This window comes from Dermacentor variabilis, chromosome 9 (assembly GCF_050947875.1).
Source record: "Dermacentor variabilis isolate Ectoservices chromosome 9, ASM5094787v1, whole genome shotgun sequence".
Lineage (NCBI taxonomy): Eukaryota > Metazoa > Arthropoda > Arachnida > Ixodida > Ixodidae > Dermacentor > Dermacentor variabilis.
Window position 1 is genome coordinate 26,513,028 of NC_134576.1, and position 23,348 is coordinate 26,536,375.

Below are 23,348 nucleotides of genomic sequence, written 5' to 3' on the forward strand. Positions count from 1 at the left end.
GCAACGCGAGTGTGTATGGTCAATCCGGCGCGTCGCCCGCTAAGAAGCCACAAAAGACAATCCTCGCTGTCGAAGCAGGGGATGCGAAGTAAAGCAAAGCATTACCTATGTGCTCCCTCTATTGAGAAAGAAAATTTAGCTTCATCTGTAGTTTTGTTCGACTTTCCAGCATGCAGCCGGAAGGGCCCGTTTTCAAAAGGGGGGGGGCGAGCAAACGACATACTCTTCCCCCCACTTTTGGAAGTGACGGGGGGGAGGCAAGTGCCGCCCTTGCCTCCCCGGTAGATACGCCTATGTCGGAAGGGCTCTCGGTTCCGGATAGACGGCCCCGGAGCAAGGACTACACCGTCTGCCAGCGATCGCAAGCTCGCCTGGCATGCTCGTTCGCTTCCGTCGGCGCCGATAAAATCAAATGTACCACAATTTAAGCGCGAGGTAACTGTGTACACGTTGTGCCGACTAACATAGGTGTTTCATTATTCGAGCTGCAAGCGATCGTGTCACAAGGGCCACCGGTGTCGGCTTCGATAGCCGAGCAAGTTATGCCTGTCGTGTCAGCCATCAGAGGCTGTCAACGGAGCCCTCACAGCGAACGCGGCCTTGCGGAAACACGTCTACACTGTTCGCACAGACGTGTTTACATTATCATCTTTTGTTTCGAACAAGAGAGCTGTGCAAATACGTTTGCTTTCACTTTCTGTTCGAAGTTACGCAGCGTTCCGAGCTTGCACGTAGGGGCGCCGGTTCTGGGTGGAGCTCGCTCATTCGTACCATGTGTCCCGAATCGTTGGTTGCGGCAAGTCGAACATGGCGCGCCGTGCGACCGATCGCACGGAAAATCGCACCATGTGTCTCGCGCTTTAGAGTAGCTAATCCGCGCAGTAAATCCCGGAGGCCATGACTTCAGTTTTCTTTTTGAACCAGTTATATTTATTGGAGGGCCTCGGGTCAATTCGTACACTTCGCGATTGCGAGTGCATTGTGCTATTCTCTAACTTGTGAAAATTTTATATAGGGTCTTGTTGATTGTCTTTCAAGTTGTAATTTAGTACGACCATTATGCCGAGTGTTAATGAGGGAGTACCTTTATGGTGCGTCAAATTCTACTTCTATTACTCCACAAGCAAGAGCGTAGCGTAAATTCATCTGTCAGCTTGCACGACATGCTACGAACAGCAAACAGGAAGGTCATTTGAGTTGAATTGTGAGCAGTATTCCAGCTGCAAAGTAAACGAAAAATGTGAAGAAACTTTGATATGGAAGGCTCGAGCGATAGTCAAAATGAATGGAGTGCAGCTAATAAACATTTATGCAGACATAAAAACACAAAAAGTCCCATGTTGCAAATATCTATTCAATAAAAAAAACACTACGCAAACAGACAGGCGCTAAATAAACAGTGTGCTTCCTTTAATATTGGAAACTGATTGGTCCCTATTTATTCTAGAAAGGAGGATATGTTAAAGCAACAAGATTGTTTTAATGGTCGAGGGCCAGAAGAAAAAAAGCAATCTGGTAACCAATTTAAATCTTGGCACGAGACCAAAGGTTGAAGGCTACTACAAGATAACTGGATGATCATATTGGTGCAGCTGACAAAAAAGAAAGAGACAAAGTTGACCGACAATTACGATACTCACTAATGAAAAGTATGAACGCATGCTTCCACGTGTTTTCGTCTCGCGTTATATTAACAGGCCCGGACATCTATCTCTCTCATCCGGCATGCTACACACGGAGCGAACTGTGGCGCGACTGCCCCGCTATCCGGGAGATTGCGAGGCAGCGCGTGGACTGAAGTAAACGAATGTTGCTCCTAATCGTTGGAATGTTGGTTAAGTTATTTCTATAAAATGTAACAAAAATAGAAAACGCAATGACAATTTATCACTACACTGAAGCACTCCCGGCCCACAGCAAGTGTCGTCGGCTTGTGCTGCAACGTGCTCCGTGCAGAAGAAAGTTGGACAGTCAGCGTTGCTCCTGAGGTTTCTTTTCGCCAGGGCCGTGATTCACACAGAATTCAGAATGCGTACCAAGAGAAGGGAAGCGTAGTAGAGGACGGCAGAGGACTAGGCGGGGCGACAAAATTAGGAAATTTGCGGATGCTAGTTGCAATCGGTTGGCGCAGGACAGGGGTAATTGGAGATCGCAGGGAGAGGCCTTCGTCCTGCAGTGGACATAAATAGGATTATAAGGATGATGGGGATCATGATGATGATGATATTAATTCAGCCTTGTTAGGTTGTGGAATGCAAACCTAGTGATTGGGGACATGCCAAACTGCAGCATCGTCTCCATGTGCAAGACAACAGGCGAGTAGTGCGACCGCATCCAATCAAGCTATCGGTATCCGATCGGCGCCAAGGTCTACGCGGTTGCGGCCGTCACATCATCCTGGTTGATTACTACCCGAATATAGTGTTTCAGCGCGTTCGGCATTCAGGTAAACACAGGCGGACTGAGCCGTTTGCCAGATGGGCGGAGGCGCGGACCGACGCCGCCAGCAGGTTGCAACCAGCTGCAGTATCGCCGTACCCAACGAGACCAACAGAGGAACTGGGGTCTTAACCAAGTCTATTTTACTTTGGTGCTGGTGTAAATTTCGGCAGCAGCGTGTTCATGAACAGCAGCAGCAGCAAAAGACTTTATTGGGGTCCTGAGGAGCTAAGCGGGGGCCTGCAGGTCCCTACCCAGCCGTTGGCTAGTCCCATGTCGGAACAGAGAGGCCATGCCTCTCCGCTCGGTCACGGGCCCTCTGGACAGCCAGGAGCTGGACGTCCTTTCTCGGGTCTGTGATGGCCTTCGTCCAGTCTTCTTCTGTATTAAAATCGTGTAACACAGGGCACTGCCAGAGCATGTGATTTAATGAGCTAAATTCAGTGCCACAATCTGGGCAGAGTGGATCGATGTCTGGGTGGAGGACGTTCAAAAAGCCCTTAGAGGGGTAAGACCCCGTCTGGAGCATGCGAAGCGTGCTAGCTTGTGGTCTGTTGAGCTTGTGATGGGGGAAAGGAAAACTCTGCCTATTCCTTCTGTAATGAGAGGTGATTTCATGAAAAGTAACCAATGGATCACTGTGGACGAGCTCTCCCGAACTCTCCCGAGACACCCTCCCGTCGCGGCATACGAAACCTCGCGCACGGTCGTGGGCTATCTCATTGGGGTTCAGGTGACCCGGTAATAGGTCTGGTCCCATGTGAGCTGGGAACCAGACTATGTGGTGAACAATGTCAGAGGGGTGTTTGCCGTTTAGTATCCTGGCTGCTTCTTTGGCTATCAATCCCGATGCGAACGCTCTAACGGCTGCTCAGGAGTCCGTGTATACCGTGGTGCGTTTTGAGTCCAGTAATCCGAGAGCTATAGCAGCCTGTTCCGCCACATCGACCGAGGAGGTTTTCAGCGAGGCTGCCGAGAGGAGTTCTCCCCTGTCATCGACTATGGCTACGGAGAACTTGTTGGCACTGGCGTGTCGCGCCGCGTCAACAAAGGTCTCCGTTCCGGATATGTTCCTTAAGAAAGTTCTAGCCCTCGCTAACCTTCGACCTTTATTGTGTTGGGGGTGGACATTTCTTGGAAAAGGGTCTACAATAAAGGAGTTCCTTGTCTGAATATCAAGTTGCGTGATATTTCCCTGATTGAAGCTAGGACGGAGGCCTACCGCATCCAGGAGTCTTCTGCCTGCTTTGGAGTTTGATAATCTAATAATTTGTGCTGATCTTTGTGCTTCTATTAATTCCGAAGTTGTGTTGTATACTCCCAATGTCATGAGTTTCTCTGTGCTAGCGGTGATTGGCACGCCGATCACCCGTTTGATACCTTTGCGCATAAGCGTGTCTAATTTCTCCATTTCTGTTTTCGTCCAATTGAGGGCCGCGACTATGTAAATGAAATGGCTGATGAGGAAACATGGTGAGCCCTATGGAGTATATCCTCGCCTATGCCACCTTTCTTGTTGGACACTCTCATAATTAATCTAATAATGTTTTCAGTTTTCGTGGTCAGTTGGGCTAGTCTTAGCGTTGCATCTCTTTGAGTTTATTGAAAGCCCTAGTATTTTGATGGAGTATACTCTCAGGATGGTGTGCCCATCTCTGGTACGAACGCTAATGGGCACCTGATCGAGTGGGGTGAGTCCCCTAGCACCTCGTCTAGCCTGTCTGTACAGCAGGAGTTCCGACTTTCCAGGCGAGAGTGCCAGTCCCGTACCTTTCAAGAAAGACTCTGTAACATCCAGAGCCTCCTGTAGAGCTTGTTCGACCGTAGCCTCCGATCCTCCAGGACACCAGATTGTAATATCGTCAGCATATAATGCATGACCTACGTAAGGAATTGCTGCAAGGCTTTCCGACAACTTGCGCATTGCTATATTAAACAGAAGGGGTGAGATAACTGCCCCTTGGGGAGTACCCCTGTTTCCGAGTGTGAAATATTCCGAGACTGATTGCCTCAACTTTATGGCCGCCGTCCTGCTCTCGAGGAAGGATGCGACGAAGGAGAAGAATTTAACTCCTAAGTTCAAGGCCGATATCTCCTGAAGGATATAGTCATGTGCGATTGTATCGAATGCCTTGGATAAATCCAGTGCGAGGACCCCTTTTACATCTTTGCTTTGAGAGTCGATTATCTGTGTTTTGAGCAGGAGCATGACATCCTGCGTTGAAAGCAAGGGCCTGAAACCAACCATATTATACGGGAATAGTTCGTTGCGCTCAATATGTCTCGATATCCTGTTATGCACTGCTTGTTCCGCTACTTTGCTAATGCAAGAAGTAAGGGAGATAGGACGGAGGTTCTCCAAGCTGGGTGATTTACCTGGCTTGGGGATTAAGACCACTGTGGCCTTCTTCCAACTCTCCGGTACAACGCCCTCCTCCCATACCTCATTTATCTCCTTCACTAAAACTTGAATTGCTTTCTCGTCCAAATTTCTTAAGAGCCGGTTTGTAACTCCGTCGGGGCCTGGAGCAGACCTTCCGTTTAAATTGTGCAGCACTTCCCTGATCTCAGCTTCCGAGAAGGGGACGTCCAGCTCTGGGGCAGGCGCGCCCTCATACTGAGGGAGGGGAGAACCTGGGCTTTGGCCAATTGGAAGGTATTTGTTCGCTAGTTGCCGAAATATGGAGGCCTCTGAGATGCCTTCCATTTTTTCCTTATTAATTAATCGGTCTATGACTAGTCTCTGATTACATTTGGATTGTCCATCGTCTAAGAGATGCTTAAAGAGGGTCCATTTGCCCCCTTTGCGCATTTTTCCATCCGCTGCCGAGCAGGCGTCTCTCCATTGCTGTTTATTAAGTTCGGAGCAATGTTCCTCAGTGAGTTTATTGAGCTCCGCGATCTTTTTCCGTAGCCTGCGATTGAGTCTTTGTGCCTTCCATCTCTCGAGGAGAGAGCGCTTGGCTTCCAGGAGATGCGCTAACCTTGCGTCCATCCCTGGGGCATCAAAATCCGTAACTATTTCCTTGGTGGCCTTCTCGACATCCATTTGTATCTGTACAAGCAGTTCACTGAACGTGTCGTATACTGCCTCATCTTCACCTCTTATTTTCCTAAAGAGGTCCCAGTCTGTGTATTTATAGGTTTTGGGAGGAGCTGCTATTATTTCCATCCTGAGTTCTGTTATGTAGTGGTCGCTCCCCAAGTTCTCCTGTAAGTTGGACCACGTGGCCACAGAATTTCTAGTGAAGCTGAGATCAGGGGTCGTGTCTCTGGCGACCGAGTTTCCCAGCCTCGTCGGGAAACGTGGGTCCGAGACCAGCGTCAGGTTTAGGCCTGTACTCGCTGCAACTAGGTTGGCTCCTTTCTTTGTTCGTGTTACATAACCCCAAGCCGGGTGGGGAGCGTTGAAATCTCCTGCGACTATTAAGGGCTGCGATTTCGCAGCGGTTGCGACCCTATTTAGTAGTGACCGGAGAATATGCTTATGAGCGGAAGGAGAGCTGTACAAGTTGAGAATGAAAATGTTTCGTCGGATTTTTCCGTGGGGGATGATTTCAATTAACTGTGCCTCAAGACCGGATTTCTTATCCGAGTTACAAATTTTGACTTCGTGCTCCTGAAAAGAGGTGTCTTTCCTGACGAATGTGGCGATACCTCTGCCATTTTCTCCTTTTTGGCTAACCGACCGGTAGCCCGATAAATTTACCTTCTTACTAAGTGTTTCTTGCAAAAGCAGGACGTGCGGCATTATCGCTTGTGCTTTGATGAACTGCAATAAAGCAGCCTTGCGCCTTAAGAATCTGGCGCAATTCCACTGCCAGATAATTAGGTTTCCGGTTTGTCCCGCCATTTTGATTTTTATTGAATTAGCAGAGCCTGCAGGGTACTCGTGTTATCGGGATCCTGCTGTACTTTCTTAGCTTTTGCAGTGGTGCACGTGGAGATGCTTTTGATTTTGTTAGAGTCTATCATTTTCATTTTAGACTCGAGGATGCCAACTCTACGTGTTAGATGGGAGATGTTACTGTCCATATGCTCGACAGTGCTAGATTGAATAGCTAAGGCCTCTCTCATATGCGTGAGCGATTCCTCAATTACCTTCAAAGACGCGAGTATGTTTGGCTCTGGCTTAGGGTCCGGAGCAGGGGACTCGTCAGTTTGCATTGGCTCTCTTTCCGTGGTCGTGGGGGGGGGGGGGGAGGAATAGCTTTGCGCTTATTTGACCCCTCTGCTTGAACTGGGATTGGTAAGGCTACTCCGCGGGGTTCACGCGAGTTACGGAAGAGCTCGAACTCAGCCCTCAGTGTTCGTAGTGCCTCTTTTAGCTCTGCATTTTCCTTCTTAAGCATTAAAATCTCAGATTGCTCTCTTTTATGCTCCGGCGAGATGCCCTGTGTTACCTTTTTGCCGCTTGAGATATTCATCCTGGCCTTGTCTGCCCAGGACATTGGTTCCTGGATTCGGACCCTGGAACCCGATCGTCCTCTCGAACGGGAGCGTCTGCTGCTATTGTCGCGCCCTCTGGAGCGAGAGCGCGGTCTGCTGGATCGCCCTCTGGATCGGGAGCGGGAGCGTCCTCTCGATGCCGATATGTTGCGATGAGGGGAGTAGATGGGTTTCTCTCCCGCCATTGCTTCTCCGCCGCTAGCTGTGTCGAAACCACGCGGTCCTGCCGCCCGCTGCGCGTGCTGTGCGCACCTGCGGCGCCGCCGTCTTTGGCGCACGATGTATGGCACCTGGAAGCGCAGTTTGCACTTGCGGTCTGTCGTTTGGTGTGCCCCACCACAGATGGCGCACTTGGGATCACATTGATGATCCTCTGGTGGTGTGAGCATGCCACATCCGTGGCATTTTTTCTGGTCTTCGCCCTTCGGGCAAACGTAGGACCTGTGGCCCAATTCTCCACAGGCATAACAAACGTCTACTTGCCTGGGATACAAGGAACAAGGGTAGCGAACACCATCACATACGACGTTTAGGGGGACCTTGTGTCCGTCGAACAACACGATCACTGTTGTTGTCTTCTTGATTCTTCGAACCCCCAGAGCGCCGGGGTTTCTCCGGTTGACGATCATCTCCGTCAGTTCTGCGTCACTGATGTCCACGTTGATTCCGCGGATGACTCCTTTACATGTGTCGTCCGACGCAGTCACGTAGGCCGCCACTTCTATGACGACACTTGCCATACAAATCTGCTGAACCTTGGCGTAGGCACGCGCGTTTGCCTCGAATGGCGTGGCAACCACGAGAATGTTCTGGAAGGGGTTCGTGCACAACGTGTCGTCGAACACCTGCTCCGCTGTTAGGGAAGCCGCCTTGGCGAGCGCACGCCTGAAAATAATAAGGTCCGTCTTCTTAACATCCAGCCCTCCACGAGGCCTTATAATGGTCTTAAAGTGATTCCTAGGAAGGTTCGCGATTCTGGAAGCTACCACAACTCGTCGCAATACCTTCTGTGGTGCGGCATTGCGGGCGCCGCCATTACCGCTTCCTTTCGCGGACGTGGGCGCGTTAGGATCACACCGCTCGGCAAGTTTCTTCTTCTTGCCCACGACTTCGATCCAGCCTGAGCACTCCGCTTCCTCCGGATTGATTTCCATGCCTTCTACAACCGAAGTATTGGGGTTGGAGGCCATTTTCTAGCTCGACGACGCGTTCGGCCTAGGCTCGACGCCTGCCCGACCGCCCCGTATGGTTTGGCTCGTTAGGCGTAGCTGCGCGCCAACGTGGCGTGCGGTGGAAAAATCTCGGAAAAGTCCGAAAAATCCACCCACCGGAAAGATTTTGGTAACCGCCTGTTCCTTGGAGTAAACTGCGTCGATTGATGCATGGTTCCTGTGGGTTGAGGCAAGAAATCTGGTCCAAAAGGTTTGTAGAAACGGGAGCCGACGCGCTCGCACATGTGCGTTCGAAAACGTCGTCTTCTTCCCCGTTCATGAACACTTTGCCTTTTTAAACGCTTAACACGTCTCGCGCTTGGCTCCAGCAGTATTAGCTCTCTGTTTGGCTATTTAAGCTTTGAGCCATCAGGCGGCTTTTCCGTGGAAGCCGCTCAGGCCGCTCACGTTTACGCTAAAAGACCCACATCATAGCGATAGTAATATAGAGGGGCTTTAATTTACGTATCCGCCCGTACTCGCAACACCCAGCTCGCCGGCGCTTACCCGATAATTGGACACGTTCGGAGCTCCGATAGAACGCTCGCAATGCACGCTGCTGGGATAGCTCTCGCTGCAGATCGACGGCCAGGTGGCTGGTGGAGAGGTTGGAGAGATTTGTGAGCTGGCTCGAAGAGAGTAAGTAGAGGCCATCACGTCGCATCATGGCAGAACTACTGAACGCGGAGCTTAGCCCCAATCACTTGGCGAACGAGTTGATGAGAAAAAGCTTGGCTAACGAGGAGGGCAACTTGTAATCGCTTGTAGCTCTCTTAATACGAGACGCATCACTTAAATTGTGGCACGAATGTCGTGCAGTAGCTGCAGGTTACGCGTCTAGAAGATTCATTTAAACCTTCTCGGGGGCATTCTAACGTTCGGTGTCGCTACAAAAAACTTACATAAAAAAAAAACGGAAAAAGCCACGATGGGAGGCAGCGTTAAGGGCGACGATAAAATAGCCTGCCTGCGCATTTTATTTCTCCGTCATTATGATTACTGGGCTCCTATCATCCATGTGTAGATAGTTACTGAGGATATAGATTTACCGCTTTCATTCACTGTTACGCTATGATGTCGCTCAATTGGCGCCTAGCGACCAAACTAATGAACTACTCATGCGGGTGGTAGTACTGATAGTATGTATCGCTGACCCTGTCTAAACTGAGCTTACGATAAGAAAAGAAAAAAGGCGGTCAGACAGTGTGTTAAGCAGTCGCAGCTTCAGTTTAAAGAAATATGGCTTCTTTAAACGAATATGATAGCTGCCGTGTAGCGCGTTATCAGGGAGCGTACGAGGGCTCGCCCGATAACTTTTCTGTTGACAGATGTGCTGAAAAGCCCTGACCTACGTACGTTAATCATTGCTTTCTCTTCCTAGCAGGAGGCTATCGCAAAGATTTGCTGCACCACTGGCCACAGACCTTGAATTTCTGGCTTTATAAGCAGCAGTATAGGCGCTGTCCAAAATCACGTTTTCTACAGCGCTTGCCTGAGCCCTCAAGTTTATTCAAAGGCCGATACGTTGGTGAAGCTGTGGTGTTGCGGCGTCGCTACAGCCTATTCAACGAGCGACGATGCTGTCGGTTCAAGTGTATCTCCTTGCGACGGCTGCGTGCATGGTAATTCGGCATTATTTTGCTCTCTCTTATATCCGAAAACGATACTCACCGCTGGTAAGAAAGCGATACTCACTGCTGGTAAGAATCGCAAGTGACAGCCGTCACGCCAAAGGGTAGTTTCGTGAGAGAACATCGTGTCGTGGCGCTGTTGTCTATTAGTTCTCCCAAAATAACCAAACATTCTCGGATGATGCTTGGCCACGCCTTTGCGAATTCGTTCTGTGCTATTTATAGAAATGGTTTGAAATTATTGCCATGAAGACACAGTTCTAACGAACACAGACAGATATGGTTTTCAGCAAGGTCTTTGCTTGTGAGGTCTCATTATGTTCCTGATTCACTCTTTCCATCGGGAGTACCTATGCAGTTTTAAATTGTCCATATCTTGTGGTGGAAACAGCGCCAGAAATAAAGACTGAGACAAACACAACAGGAGCGCTGCACAGTGCTTGTGCTGTGCATCCCTTAGACATGGTTTCCGGCTCTCTTTCCACTATCGCGATACTGAAAAGAGCGCTAGTGGAAAGAGAGTTATGGTGCGTTAAACAAATTGTCATTTAAGTCTAGGGCATGGTGCTGTGTGCATGAATGAATTGTTTTTTTACCGTCTGTGCGCAAATTTAGGCTTAAACAAAGTAAATTTCTTTGCGAGTCCCGGTAGTTTTTTACTTTTTATATTTTTTTGAATGGGCCGCTTCTCGATGCACCCTGTACGGCAGATTTTCCCGCTGGTTAGCTCATTTTGTGTTAATGAAACTGCGTGGCTACCAAATTAAAATAAAGGGTTAAAGGAACACGGATATCTGACGTGATGGTCGATGCGGCAAAGTTCAGCGTTGAGTCAACATTTCGACAATGTGTTTTACATCTCGTTGTTGAAAAGGGGCACTGGGTATGGCGCGACGTCCATACGGGCAAGAGCGTTATAATTGCCCCGGTGCGCTGTATTAGGCTGCGCTAAAAGAGTGCGAGATGCTGTTCTTTAGAAAAATGCACACTACTCTGCGGATGAGTGTAAATCCACTACATTCCCTGCTCATAGGGCTAGAAAGAGAAACGCTAAGAAGGAATACTTCACCGATAACCTCATTCTTCGCTTACCGAATTTTAAAGAACACAGAACTCTCGTCGTATGACTAAATATAAACGAGCAACCACAAAAAAATTTAAGGTAAGTAAATGGGCCTGTTAAAAATGCTTTCAAATGTATGAATTTCCAAAACCATGATATGGCTATAGGGTATAGGGTATGGTGTAGTGGGGGACTATGAAAAACGTCTGACCACCTGTGGTCCTTTACCGGGCGCCTAAATTGAAGTACATGAGGGTTATTTCGCATTTCGCCCTCGTATGAAGGAGGCCGTGATCTAACCCTCGATTTCAAGCTCAGCAGCGCAACGCCATAACTACAAAGGCAACCTGACTGGTTAACGAATATCTTATACATGCCTGACGCAGCTGTAAGCACAGCTTGCGCTATATTTGCGCCAGCGAGCAGAGAGCAATCCGAGAATGGGGGGTGCCGTTCAAGCTAAGGATAATCTTCCAACTCGCTGCGTAAGCAAACACAAGGTTAAATTACAGAAACATTGATGTTTTTAATATTGGCGTTCATATCACAAAACACGCTCCAGTAGTGTTTTATTGCGTTACTTGGAACCCTATTTTCTTAAAAAAAGCGTGAGAAATTTACGCGAATCACGAAGCTGTAGATAAATTATGTGCCCAGGGAGACATCATTTGCCGGAAAAGTCAAATCTGTTATTTCACTAATAAACTTATCATATTATTAAACTTCTTACCGGACACTTTCATTTTCCAAGGTTGATGGAAATCATCTGAAAGTGTCAGTCCCCCTATCTACATTTGGAAATGGAAATGTAGACAGAAATATCTACCGTCAAATTATTCGTTCAAATTCTCCGTACGCATTTGGCACCGCGAAACGCGGCCCTCTGTTCAATATCGGTGTGACGTAATTGAGTGTCCAAAAATGAAGCTGTCGGTGGCTTTGGCTTCTCAAACAATATTATTCTAATTGGTATTGCGCGGAACTCTCTATCCGATCCATAGTCACGTGAGCTGCAGGGGCCAAATGGCCCCTGTTTATTCTAACGTATACTGCAAATGTCATCTAGCGCCACTCTACTACATCAACTTATGCTTTGTTGTTCCCGATGCGTAATGAGGAGATCCTAAGACATAATTTTACACCAGTTATTTCTTTGCATATTGCCATTTTGAAGCGTAGGAGCCTAAAACTAGACTGTTGTAACGATTCCCGTCAAATTTTTTATATAAACATATGCCACAGAGTTTGAAAGATTATCATGATAACGTTTTAATGAATTAGTTTGTTTGTGTTTTCTTGCAACTGATGCATGCCTGGGCAGGTGATTCTTCTATAGTGACTTAATTCGAGTAAACTTTGGAGGCTTTAAAAAAGAAAACTAGTTTTGAAGTAAAACAGAAAAAAAAACCGCACTGAACGTAGTTTCGTGCTGCCACTTGATGTGCTTGACGAAAAATATTGAATTTCATTGAAAAGCTCGGGCTCACCAAGACTAATCAAGGAACCTACAATAGGCCGTACTTTTTGTGAGGGTGTTGGAAAAAAACATTGCATCCACATTGACAAAACATTATTAGGCCATAACTGCTCGTAAAAGAACATTTCAGCCAATCCTCATACTGGACATATTATTAGTTAAGGCTGCCGGTTAATGACAGATAGCACTTAGAAACGAGAACTTTTGTGAATTGGGGCCGAAGGAAATTATGTGCCAAAACGACGTTCTGATTGTGAGGTGCGCATTAGCAGAGGAGTCCGGAATAATTTTAACCATCGAGGGTTCTTAACGAGCACTTGTATCTCGGCGCACGAGAACTCTTTTCCTATAAATATTTCGTTTCCATTGAAATGCGGCTTTGTACCGCAGCCGGGATCAAACCCGTGTGTTCGAGCTCCACAGCGCAACGGTCAAGTGAAGCCGTCAAACACGACCGTTCCCAACTCAAATGATAATCTACAAGATGACGCTTACTTCCGCAGCTCGCGCCCGTACTGACGTCTGCGACCAGCGACCACCGTCGGCCCGTCTACGTGTTCGGACACATGGCGAACAGCCTGCGGGAGTTGGATGATTTCATGAAGCAGGGCGTGAACGCCATCGAGGCCGACGTCACTTTTGCGCCTGATGGGACGGCGACAAAGTTTTACCACGGTCCGGGCTGTGACTGCGGCCGCGACTGCGAACAGCAGACCGACGTCTCCGTCTACCTCACCTATCTGAAGGACACAGTGAGCGCAGGTGTGGGCATTATGCTTTACCTTTGTTCCCGCAAGGAATGCGGTAATGAACAGAGGCGTGTCGTACCGGGTGCCGCAGCTAACTTGTACAAAGTCTTTCAAAAAACAAAAACAAGGACTCTTTGGAAATCGTACCAACTGCATATGAGCGGCATTCGTATGTACTTACAACCAATATTTGTTTTATTACTAAATATCATTTAAATAATTGTTTTTGTACATACAGCAAGTTAACTTCGTCATTATTGCTTGAGCCTCTAGCATGTGAATTACGGTGTTTTAGAAACCTTCAAATCACCTCGGATTCAAGCATATTTCTCGTGCCAAAGTTTGGGTGGTTGTTACTACAAAGAAAAAACACAAGCCCCCGAAATACTCCAAACAGGAAATGGATACGTGGTCGCGCGTGGCCCGTCAAGCATTCCCAAAAATCTTTCGTGGATTTTTGGTAAACACACCTGCATTAGTTTATTGCCGTATCGTACAGGGCTTCGCCATGCAGGGTCGCTAACTTCGCGAAGTGACTGGCGGTGATATGCTGGCGCAACAATGTTGTGTTCATGCGGCACTCGCCATATCTTTAACCTTGGCACATCGTGACGCAAAACTAGAAAAAAAATCGAGCAATGTTACAAAAAGAAGCGATGCACAAAAGAGCACATAAAAAGGCGAAAGGCAGCGTTTTGAAAAACACAAAGGGCTGCACAATAGAGCACTTCAATAAAAAAATGCAATAAAATGCTGATTTAGGCGTCTGCGCCTGGGTTACCCGTTTCCCTCTTTTTATCTCTTGAGCTCCGAAAAGACGCAAGAGCAAGTAGTTGTTCCCGCTATTTCTAACTTCGTCGCAAGTGTTTTTATGTGAGGATAGGGTGACATCAATAAAGTGCGTTACAAAGTCGTTTTTTTAACGCCGGTTTTGAATAGTACAGCACGCGCTTAAACAGGTCGCCGTCTGAAGCAATACAGTACTTCCCTCTTTTAAACACTTCTGATGTTGCAGTCTTGACCGCTGACGTTCGACTCTTGCGGCATACTGTGCTATTTTCGCCTTAAAGGCGTCCGGTGTGGTCGTGTCGCTGCTTTTCACGTGGTTTATTAGGCAAAGCGACATGGAGGAGAACAACGGTGTCATGTGCGGCCAACTTGCAGGCCAGGGTACTAGTCCGTGCTGGCCAATCCACTGTCCAGTAAAACCTCGTCGAGTCACGCTCGAGACTGACTACAACTATTCGCGCGAACACCATCGTGTTGCAACCACACCTGTCGAAGGTGCGCAAGTAGAGCGTTGTAACACACATCGTGCAAAGCGCCTCCGAGAATATCGTTCACTTGTAGGTGCGTCGTTAGCACGGCGACAAAAAATGATGTGTCCGATGACGTTGCCATCGAAGACGCCAAACCACATATTAAATGACCATTAGTATGGGTGTCATGACTGCGGCATCCAATGTTGTGCTCATGTACAACATTGGCCAAGATTCTATTGGCACAACATTCTTAACACTCCCGCTGTGGGCGTTGTGAAAATTGTGCGTTTCTAGAGAAATATGCTTTGTCCAACCACCTCACAGCGGTCAGAAATTCCAAAACGATCGATAGGAAATGCATTATTAGAGAAACATAGAGCGCTAGAAACACACAGCGCGCAGTAAAGGAACACACAAACCACAGACGTTCGCTCACCATTGATGTTTAGTGCACGTACGAAAAATACATACACAGAAAATCGACGCATCGCGCATGTCAAGGCTAGGTACAAAACAAGCATACATCCAAGGCACGTTTTAACATCGATCAATAAAATAGAAGTCTTTGTCATGTAGTAATGAGGACGATTGGCTTGACACAGTGCGGTGTTCTTAGTGATATGATAGGCTTCCGAGATTTCTCGTGTTTCATTAGGGTGACGGAACAGAAGGACGGTGTTTTCGAAAATGGATTTACACGGACACGATTTACTATGTGAGGCAAGATGAGAGGATGGCGCGCCGCCTAATGAATTTCTGTCCTCTCTGAAGTGTACTTGCTTTTAAATCAATATAGAAATATTTCACTCATAAAAAGGCAGCCGGAAGAAATGCGCGGAGGTGGATTCGAAAGCATCAACTTCAAGTGAAAGACAGACACACGCCACACAGCATACATTTTCCTGTATTACACGGATGTGAAGCCGCTCACTTAAAGTAGCACGGAATACAACAGAAGTCGATGGTCCCGAATATTCAAGCACAAATCTCATGGACCCTTTCTAGAGCGCTGACGTCACCCATGTATATTGATTTTGTTCGTGAAAGATGTTCTCGGTTGTGGTACGGCAATTCCATCAGTAATTCTTGCCATACTGATATCCGGTTTTCCAACAAGTTGCAGCTCTTTTGATGTTCGCATGTGTACATATAGTGCTTCCCGAAACTAGGGTGACATTTCCTTGGACCTTCAGCCCTTGACCCAGAGTGCTTTTACCTATGAGATTGTTGGTTACAAGGTGTGAGAAACGCAATATTACAGCATATGATTGCGATTCATTATTCATTGTTAGGTCGGAGTTGTAAATAATCCGGGAAACTAAAAAGAAGCAGCAGTTATGAAAAGTAGGAAATACGCTCACCTGCAAAATAATCTGCAAGATTACTAGTTACTTCCAAAAGATTTTGTCTTGATTAAAACACTTCCATCAGATCACATCTAGCACCGCAGAAAATATGTTCCTTACGCTTCAAACCTCCGTTTAACTCCCTGTATTGCAGCTGCGAAGAGAGATACTAACACAAGTCAACCACGGTAATGAGGCTCTAAAAAAAGGTTGACATAAAGTTGTCAATGTGAATCTCTCCGTAGTGTAACTGCTTGTCACATGTAGGAGTATTTTTGTAGAGTAGTTGTACTTTATCAGGGTAGATCTGTAACTGAACTCTTTCTCTACGATAAGGTAGTCGCACTGGATTACTTCAACTTTGCCATGTATGAAAAAGACTAGTAGCAGCAGCGCATTTTTACTCTCTCGCCGGTAGTTTAAATGCAGTGGTACACTCTCAGCTGTGGCACTTGGCTGAGAAATTTTTGCCGCTGCTTGTGAAAGAATAGTAACTGCAAACCTGCTTCACAAATCGGAAATGCAGTGACGTCCTACTTTAATACCATTGTAGTTATACCAACGTACATGGCAATACTCATTCCAGGCTCCCCAGTGCATACGTGAAAAGCCTAACAGGCCACCGTCAGCTATGTATCACTTTGAGGGTAATACAATCCGCAGGCCCGTATAGCTCTACAGGATGATGGCGGAAATTTAATTACTGACGAAGAAAGTGCTACCATTTTTAATAATTATTTCACTTCAGTGTTCACCCACGAATATCATTCTAGTATACCTTCCACCGCCGAAATTGGTCACACATATAACCCCAATCGAACTAACTGATGAAGGCATCAAGTTTTTAATCAATAACATTAAAATGTCCATTAGCACTGGCGCTGACAGAATTAACGTCAAAATTCTTAAGCTCACGATAACCTCAAGTAGCTTCATCCTCTATCACATTTTTCTGCAGTCTCTGTCGACAGGCGCACTTCCGTTCGATTGGAAAATTGGCAAAATCATCACAGTGTTCAAATCTGGCGAGAAAAATAATATCAGTAAGTACCAGCTCATATGTCTAACAGGTATTGCATGTAAGCTACCACAACATATTACTGCATCAAACGTCGCACAGCACCTTGAAGAAAACAGATTTTTTTTTTACCCTCATCAACATGGTTTTAGGAAAGGGCTGTCGTACGATACGCAACTCTCGGAATTTACTCATGAAGTTTTATCTAATATGAACGATAAGCATTGGATGGATTGTGTTTTCATTGACTTTTCAAAAGCATTTGATCGCGTGCCACATTGTCGTTTAATTTCCAAACTCTCCGAGTTAAACATCGATTCTTTAACACTATCATGGATTACAAACTTTTTGTCATTTCGCAAACAATGCACTTGCATAAATGAGCGCTCATCATCCCTCTCTGACGTATCGTCTGGTGTTCCTCAGGGCAGTGTCTTGGGCCCCTTACTATTTCTAATATATATTAACGACTTACCTACAGATATTACCTCTACCATTCGTTTCTTTGCAGATGAGTGTGTTATTTACCGTGAAATTTCTAATACTACTGATCATCTTGCGCTACGGAAGTATCTAGACCATGTAACAACATGGTGCGCTAAATAGCTAATGGCCATAAACACTGACAAGTGTAAATTAGTAACTTTCAGCCGAAAACTATCACACTCCACGTTCACCCTACTCGCTTAACAATCACTCAGTCTCAGCGGCATCTTCATAGAAATACCTCATTATCCACTTTATTCCTAATTTTCGTGGACGTCACACATAATTAACTAAAATCGTAGCTAAGGCTTCACGTACTCTCAGATATCTAAAACATTATCCTCATGGTATGTCACCTGAGACCCGAAAACTGGCTTAGTTGACGTTTGTTCACCCACAACTTGAATTTGAATCACCCATCTGGTCACCCTACCAAGCGTACATAAGACAGTCCCTTGAATCCGTTCAAACCGTGCTGCGCGCTTCATCTCTCGCGATTATAGCCGACATTGCAGCGTGACTAACAAGATGACGCTATCACTGCCATCTTTAGAATATCGTCCAACTGTTGCACTGCTTTGTTTGTTTTATAAAATGGTGTTCAGTCCTCATAGAAACAGGCTGCCCTCCTCTCAGCCATGCCGTATATCATATCGTCTTCATATTCGCAGTAGCTTTCGGCGCATTTATGGTCATACTAAATCACTTAACAAGTCTGCTGTCCTGCGTGCCACAAGCCACTGGAATTTCCTTATTGATGACGTCACGAACAGCAGAGACACTAACGCATTTAGAGACAGGATAACCGCCATACTTACCTAATATCTTCGTTTTTATGTGCTATTACCAAAACGAAATGTTTTCTGTTGTATTACATACATGAAACTGCTTTTGTTTAGTTCTGAGCCAAGTTTTGTTCCGTTTTTATATAGCCACATTTCTAAAACCTACTATTTGTAAACTGCTTTCGTTGATTTTAAGAGTATGATGTCTGGTGTTTGTCGCTAAGAATTGTATAACGTTTTTCTTCAATCGATGTATCGCTCCGGAGCTTTTGCGTTTTTCATGTATTTTGTCCCACTCAGACAATGCTTCAATGTAATGAAGCCTGTGAGATATTTGAATATAAATAGGGTGCCCTTCAGAGTGTTGACATACATAGTATCGGCATGGATTCTGTGGAAGCCGGGAGCCTGCATGGCCACATATGTAGTCATGAGTAAATTCCTTTAAATTGTAGATGAGATCGTACAGGTAGACTGACATAAAGGCAAATCTGGTGATTTTTTAAAATTTAGACACAATGGAATTTTATGTTACTCAGACTCCTCGCCTGTCACGCGTCTGATCGTAGAATTGTACCGCAAATTCAACATTTATTTTAAATTGCCCAAAATAAGAACAGCCAAACCGAAAGTTAACAAAGCAGCTTAGTGAACATCTTCATGTGACGTCACGGTTGGCACGCCAGCGGGGAAGGCGCGGAAGGCATGCCGGTCCAGCCAGCGCCGAGAAGGAAACCGACAAAGAGCAGATGCTGAGCGGATTCGCGGAGCAATTTCCGTGGCATAAGCTCTTCGGAGCAGTCAGTGACAGCTGAAATTTCCGTGAATAACCTTGATTCGCCGTTTCACTGACCTCCCGCCACGAGAAACAGCGCCAGCGCGACGCATTCCACTGCAACATGAAGACACAAGATAGCCCTAACCACTTATATGATATTTCCTGCTTGCAATTTTGGGTGGTTTGCCCCTCCTCAGGGAAGCATTTTGCATACTTCCTATACGGTGCTGCGGAACAATGCTTTCCTCATTTTTATGTCGATTTATAGAGCGCAGCATCCCCCCGGAAAAAAGGCCGCTGAGTGTCTAAAGCGCTGATTGGTGCACTTGTTTACATCGGCATCGTAGAGGGTGACTGCTCGTCGTTGGCTCGAAATATATTCGAAACCTCGCATCAGTGACATAATATAATGTCAGAACATAGCCAAGCACGCCGATTTTGTGCGTGCAAGCTTTTTCGGATCACCCTGAGTCTTGCTGGTACGAAGGACCGGACAACTTAAAAACAATGAGTGGGATACCACAGTGCGCGTTGTTATACTGCCGACTTATCATTCTTTGTGCTATTTTCGTGCGCACAGTTCATATATTCCATAACTTAGACCTAGATTAAAATTTTGCGCGTACAATCATTCAATTAGGGAGCTGGTAGTTTCCTTGTAGAAGCGCCTTAGCCACTAATTAGCTTCAAGTAAGTCGCTCAGGTGAGCACTAGTATTGAAGCATGACCTCGACGAATAGGACAGACCACCCGGGCTGAGCGTGGTCCACATCGGCTCAAACTACACGTGCGGCTAGTGAGGGCTGATGCTCGTGCAGCCAACAACATAACGCTACTTGCCACCCATCACTTACCCATCCACACAGAATGTAACTTCTAACGGCAGAAACTTCTCACGCCAAGCACCAACTTATGTAGATATACATCTACATTTACAATTGCCAGCTACTTGGCGCTGTGCCATTCATTACCGCAATGCTCTGCGTAAACCTCTGTTTAGTCGTAACTCAATGTCGCCAGCAGATGAAAAGCAGACAAGGCAGATGGTTTGTAGGATTCAACAAAATTCTCCACAACTCTCAAACCGGTTTTTAAATACGCATTCTTAGGATACATGACGCACTTTCCGGGGGCCAACAATGTTTGTATCTATGTATGTTTGCAACTAATCGTTTTGCTGCCTACTTTAACCACTGAGTAGTTTGTTGTCGGATGAGTATCCCTTCGAGTTGCTGTGCTGATGGAACCGGGTTCGAGCACACCATGAGACCGACTTGGGCTTTTGAGTATGCACGATGCTCTCCAACGAACCCATTCCACGTCGGCATTGGCCACTGCAGATGCGGGACTCGGTAGATACCGCTGTTCCAAAAAACTCTGATACCTACTTGAGCAGTGGGTATGCGTCGCTCAGTCCGTGTTCGCCTTCAATGAAGCTTTTTGACGCAAACTTTGGTAACTTGGTATGTGTCACTTTGGATGCGCTGCTCTACAATGACTAACAAGACCTTTTAAAACCCTGTTAGTGATTGATGAGCGGAATCGCACCCAGGTCACAATGGTTCCACAGGAAACGGATACATTAGCAGGCTGCGCCACAGGTGCACGGAGTATGTGTCACTTTTAAATGAACGATTAGAAAGAGGGTTAACCGAGGGGACGGATTTTTAATAATCATGTCATGAGAAGACAACAAAGACACCAAGGAAAACATAAAGGAAAGTACTAGTACTTACTAATTAAATTAATGAAATGATATATTATTGACAATGAAAGTCGATGAAAATAGAACTTGCCGTGGCTGGGGAACAATCCCACGTGTAATGCGAAGACGTGGGATCGTTGCCCACCTGCGGCTAGTTGTTTTTCATCCACTTTCATTGTCATTAATTTATCATTTCTTTAATTCAATTAGTAAGTACAAGTACACTGCCCTATGTTTTCCTTGGTGTCTTTGTTTGTTTGCTTGGCATGATATACTTTTGAATGAAAGGCTTTCACGCCAACCCTTAAAGGGACCCTGAAACGCTTTTGACGATTTTCTACAAACGTACTGAGTCGTTAGAGTAGGTCCTTCTGATCATTAATTGACACATCTAAGTTCCCCGCGTAAAGCGTGTAATTTATTATAAGGTTTTAAACATGCACATCGCTGCCGATCGCAGCACACTGCTCGGTGGAATTTTAAGCCGCCCCTACCCATATGACCGAAATCACCCATACGACGTCAGTGGGGCGAGCTATCCTATTGGCTGACAAGGGCGCGTGATCGATAATTTTTCCAACTTTATGGTAAACAAATGACCTTCCTAATAGTTGGAATGTTAGTTAATTTGTTTTTATGAAAAGAAAGTAACATAAAGAGAATGCACAAGAATAATTTTTCGGTACACTTAAGCACTTCCGGCACACTGCAAGTGTCGTCTGCTTGTGTTAGAACGTACTCCATTTTGACGAGAGCTCCGCGGTCAGGGTCGGTCTCAGTCTTTTCGCGAGCACTATGATCCGACTCTGTTACCTTGTGGACTGCAAACGTAGCGACTGGCAATATGCAAAGCTGCGACATCGTGTCCCTCTGCAAGGCAGCGTACGAGCGAACTGGCTGCTGCGCATCGGACTGCCAATATCCGATCGGCGCCAGGATTTGCGCGTTTGTGGCCGTCACTTTACACCGGAAGATTACTAACGCAATAGCGTTTCGCGAGTCCGGTATTAGGGCAAACGCAAGCGCAAGGGGACAGAGCCTGGCATCTTGACTGTGCCGTAACGGGATGAGCCATGAGATGAGCAGCAGAGCAAATGTCAATGGTCTGCACGGTGCAGCCACCTGGTGGCACAGAGCTCAACCATACACAGTAGCAGCAACGAACTGTATGCTGCTGGTGTGTATTTTTCGCAGGAGTGTAATCATTAACACGTTGTTTTTATAAATGTTTTAAATGTTTTACACTTCGTTAGAGCAATATTAGCGCTTTGTTTGGCTGGTTAAGCGCTGCGCCAACAAGTGTATAGACCGTGCAGACCGATCAGGCCGCTCACGTACGTCTACGCTAAAATTCTTTCATCAGCTTGAGTTTATGCCTCCAGTCATTTGCCGAAATGACCAGCTTGCCTGTGGTTACAGGAATACAAGACACGTTCGGCGCTACGACAGAATGCTCGCAACGCACGCTGCTTCGATAGTTATCGCTTGGGGTTGACCGCCAAGCGGCTAGCGGAGAGGTCTCGCGCGGGCGGGGGCGGGCTACAAAACAACCGGAAGTGGACGATGTGACGTCGCATCGTGACGCTGAACCAGTGAAGGCGGAGCTTAGCCCCGCTCGCTCGGCGAACGAGTTGAGGAGGAAAAGCATGGCTAGGGAGGAGGGTAACTTCTAATCGCTTGTAGCTCCATTAATACGTAACGCTTAACTTAAATTGTGGTGCGAATGTTCTACTTAAGCTGTACCCTACGCGTCTACAAAATTTGTTCGAACCGTTTCAGGGGCCCTTTAAGCGAACTGGGCCATGAAAGCCCGGTATGTGCCACTCTTCGACGAATTGCTAGCTTAGTTGGGCCACTGAGTATGTGTAACTGAGTGTGCGGCAGTCAAAGAAACAATTCTCATCGTGAGCAGCCACTGGTGAGCCACGCTTCTCGTCTCGCAGGCTACGCGTGGAAGTTTTGCCATTTCTATAGATGGCGCAGCATGTTCCGAGAGACGCGCGCGAGAGGATCTCGAAGGCCACATTACGCATTTCTAAGCGCTAGGAAACACCGGTGCGTCATGAATTTCGAAGCCCACGCGCGTAGGCTTCGCGGTGGCGGTGCCACGTGGCACCGACTGTTCTTAAAGGGGTTGGCACACCAAATTTTGAGGCTGTAAAAAGCACGTTGTAGGCTGCTTCCGTATGCAAGGACACCCAGAACGAGGTATTGGACGCAGCAAACATTTCAAAATAATTTTCATTCAGCTCCAAAGAGTCATTAAAAACTCCTCGTAGTCGAGACCCATCGCTAGCGCGGCAGTTACTACGTCACAGAGGAGGAACGAAAATATTGACGTCATAGCACACTAGCACAAAAACGTGACGTATGATGAGTAGCGATGAAATGCCGATTACGGAGCCTGCTGAGCCGAGCGACCGAGCATAGCCTCCACTATGACCGAGCTACAGGCATATAGAAATCCTTTCATAATGCAAACAAGGGGTAAGGCGTGCAGACACGGACACAAGAGGAGAGAAGTGGACGACACGAACGCCGCACGGCGGCCCGCGAACGGCAAATTGCGAGCGGCGAGTTGCCGTGCGGACGCCTTTGAGTGTAGCACTAGCCGGCCGACTCCGAAAGGGACCAGGATATGGTAGCAGTAGTGATTTCAAGATGAAAGGAAGAGAAAAGTGCAGTGCCGTAACTGTCTCTCAAGGGAGGGCACCTCAACAGTACTGCACGGGGTAAGGGGAGTGGGGAGAAAAAGATTAGAGAGAGAATGAAAGATAGCGGGAAAAAAAAACAAGAAGGTTAAAGAAGAAGCAAAGCGGGGCTTACAGCCGCGCTCTCAGCTGAGTCTCGTCACAAAAGCCAAGGAGGGCAGCAAGCGCTCTCTTGGCGATGGAGGCGGGGGCTGCGGGAAATAGGAGATCACCCTCCGTGCTGCAGGGTAGTCCGACT

At 46.9% G+C, this 23,348-nt stretch overlaps 1 protein-coding gene across 1 annotated transcript in view; it reads left to right on the plus strand.

Moving 5' to 3' along the window:
* LOC142592562 (dermonecrotic toxin SPH-like) overlaps positions 1-23,348 on the plus strand; it is a 124,449-nt gene that overhangs the window by 69,380 nt on the left and 31,721 nt on the right. Inside the window, exon 2 of the mRNA XM_075704080.1 lies at positions 12,774-13,032. Coding sequence (XP_075560195.1) covers positions 12,774-13,032 — 259 coding nt within the window. The remainder of the gene's footprint in view (positions 1-12,773; positions 13,033-23,348) is intronic.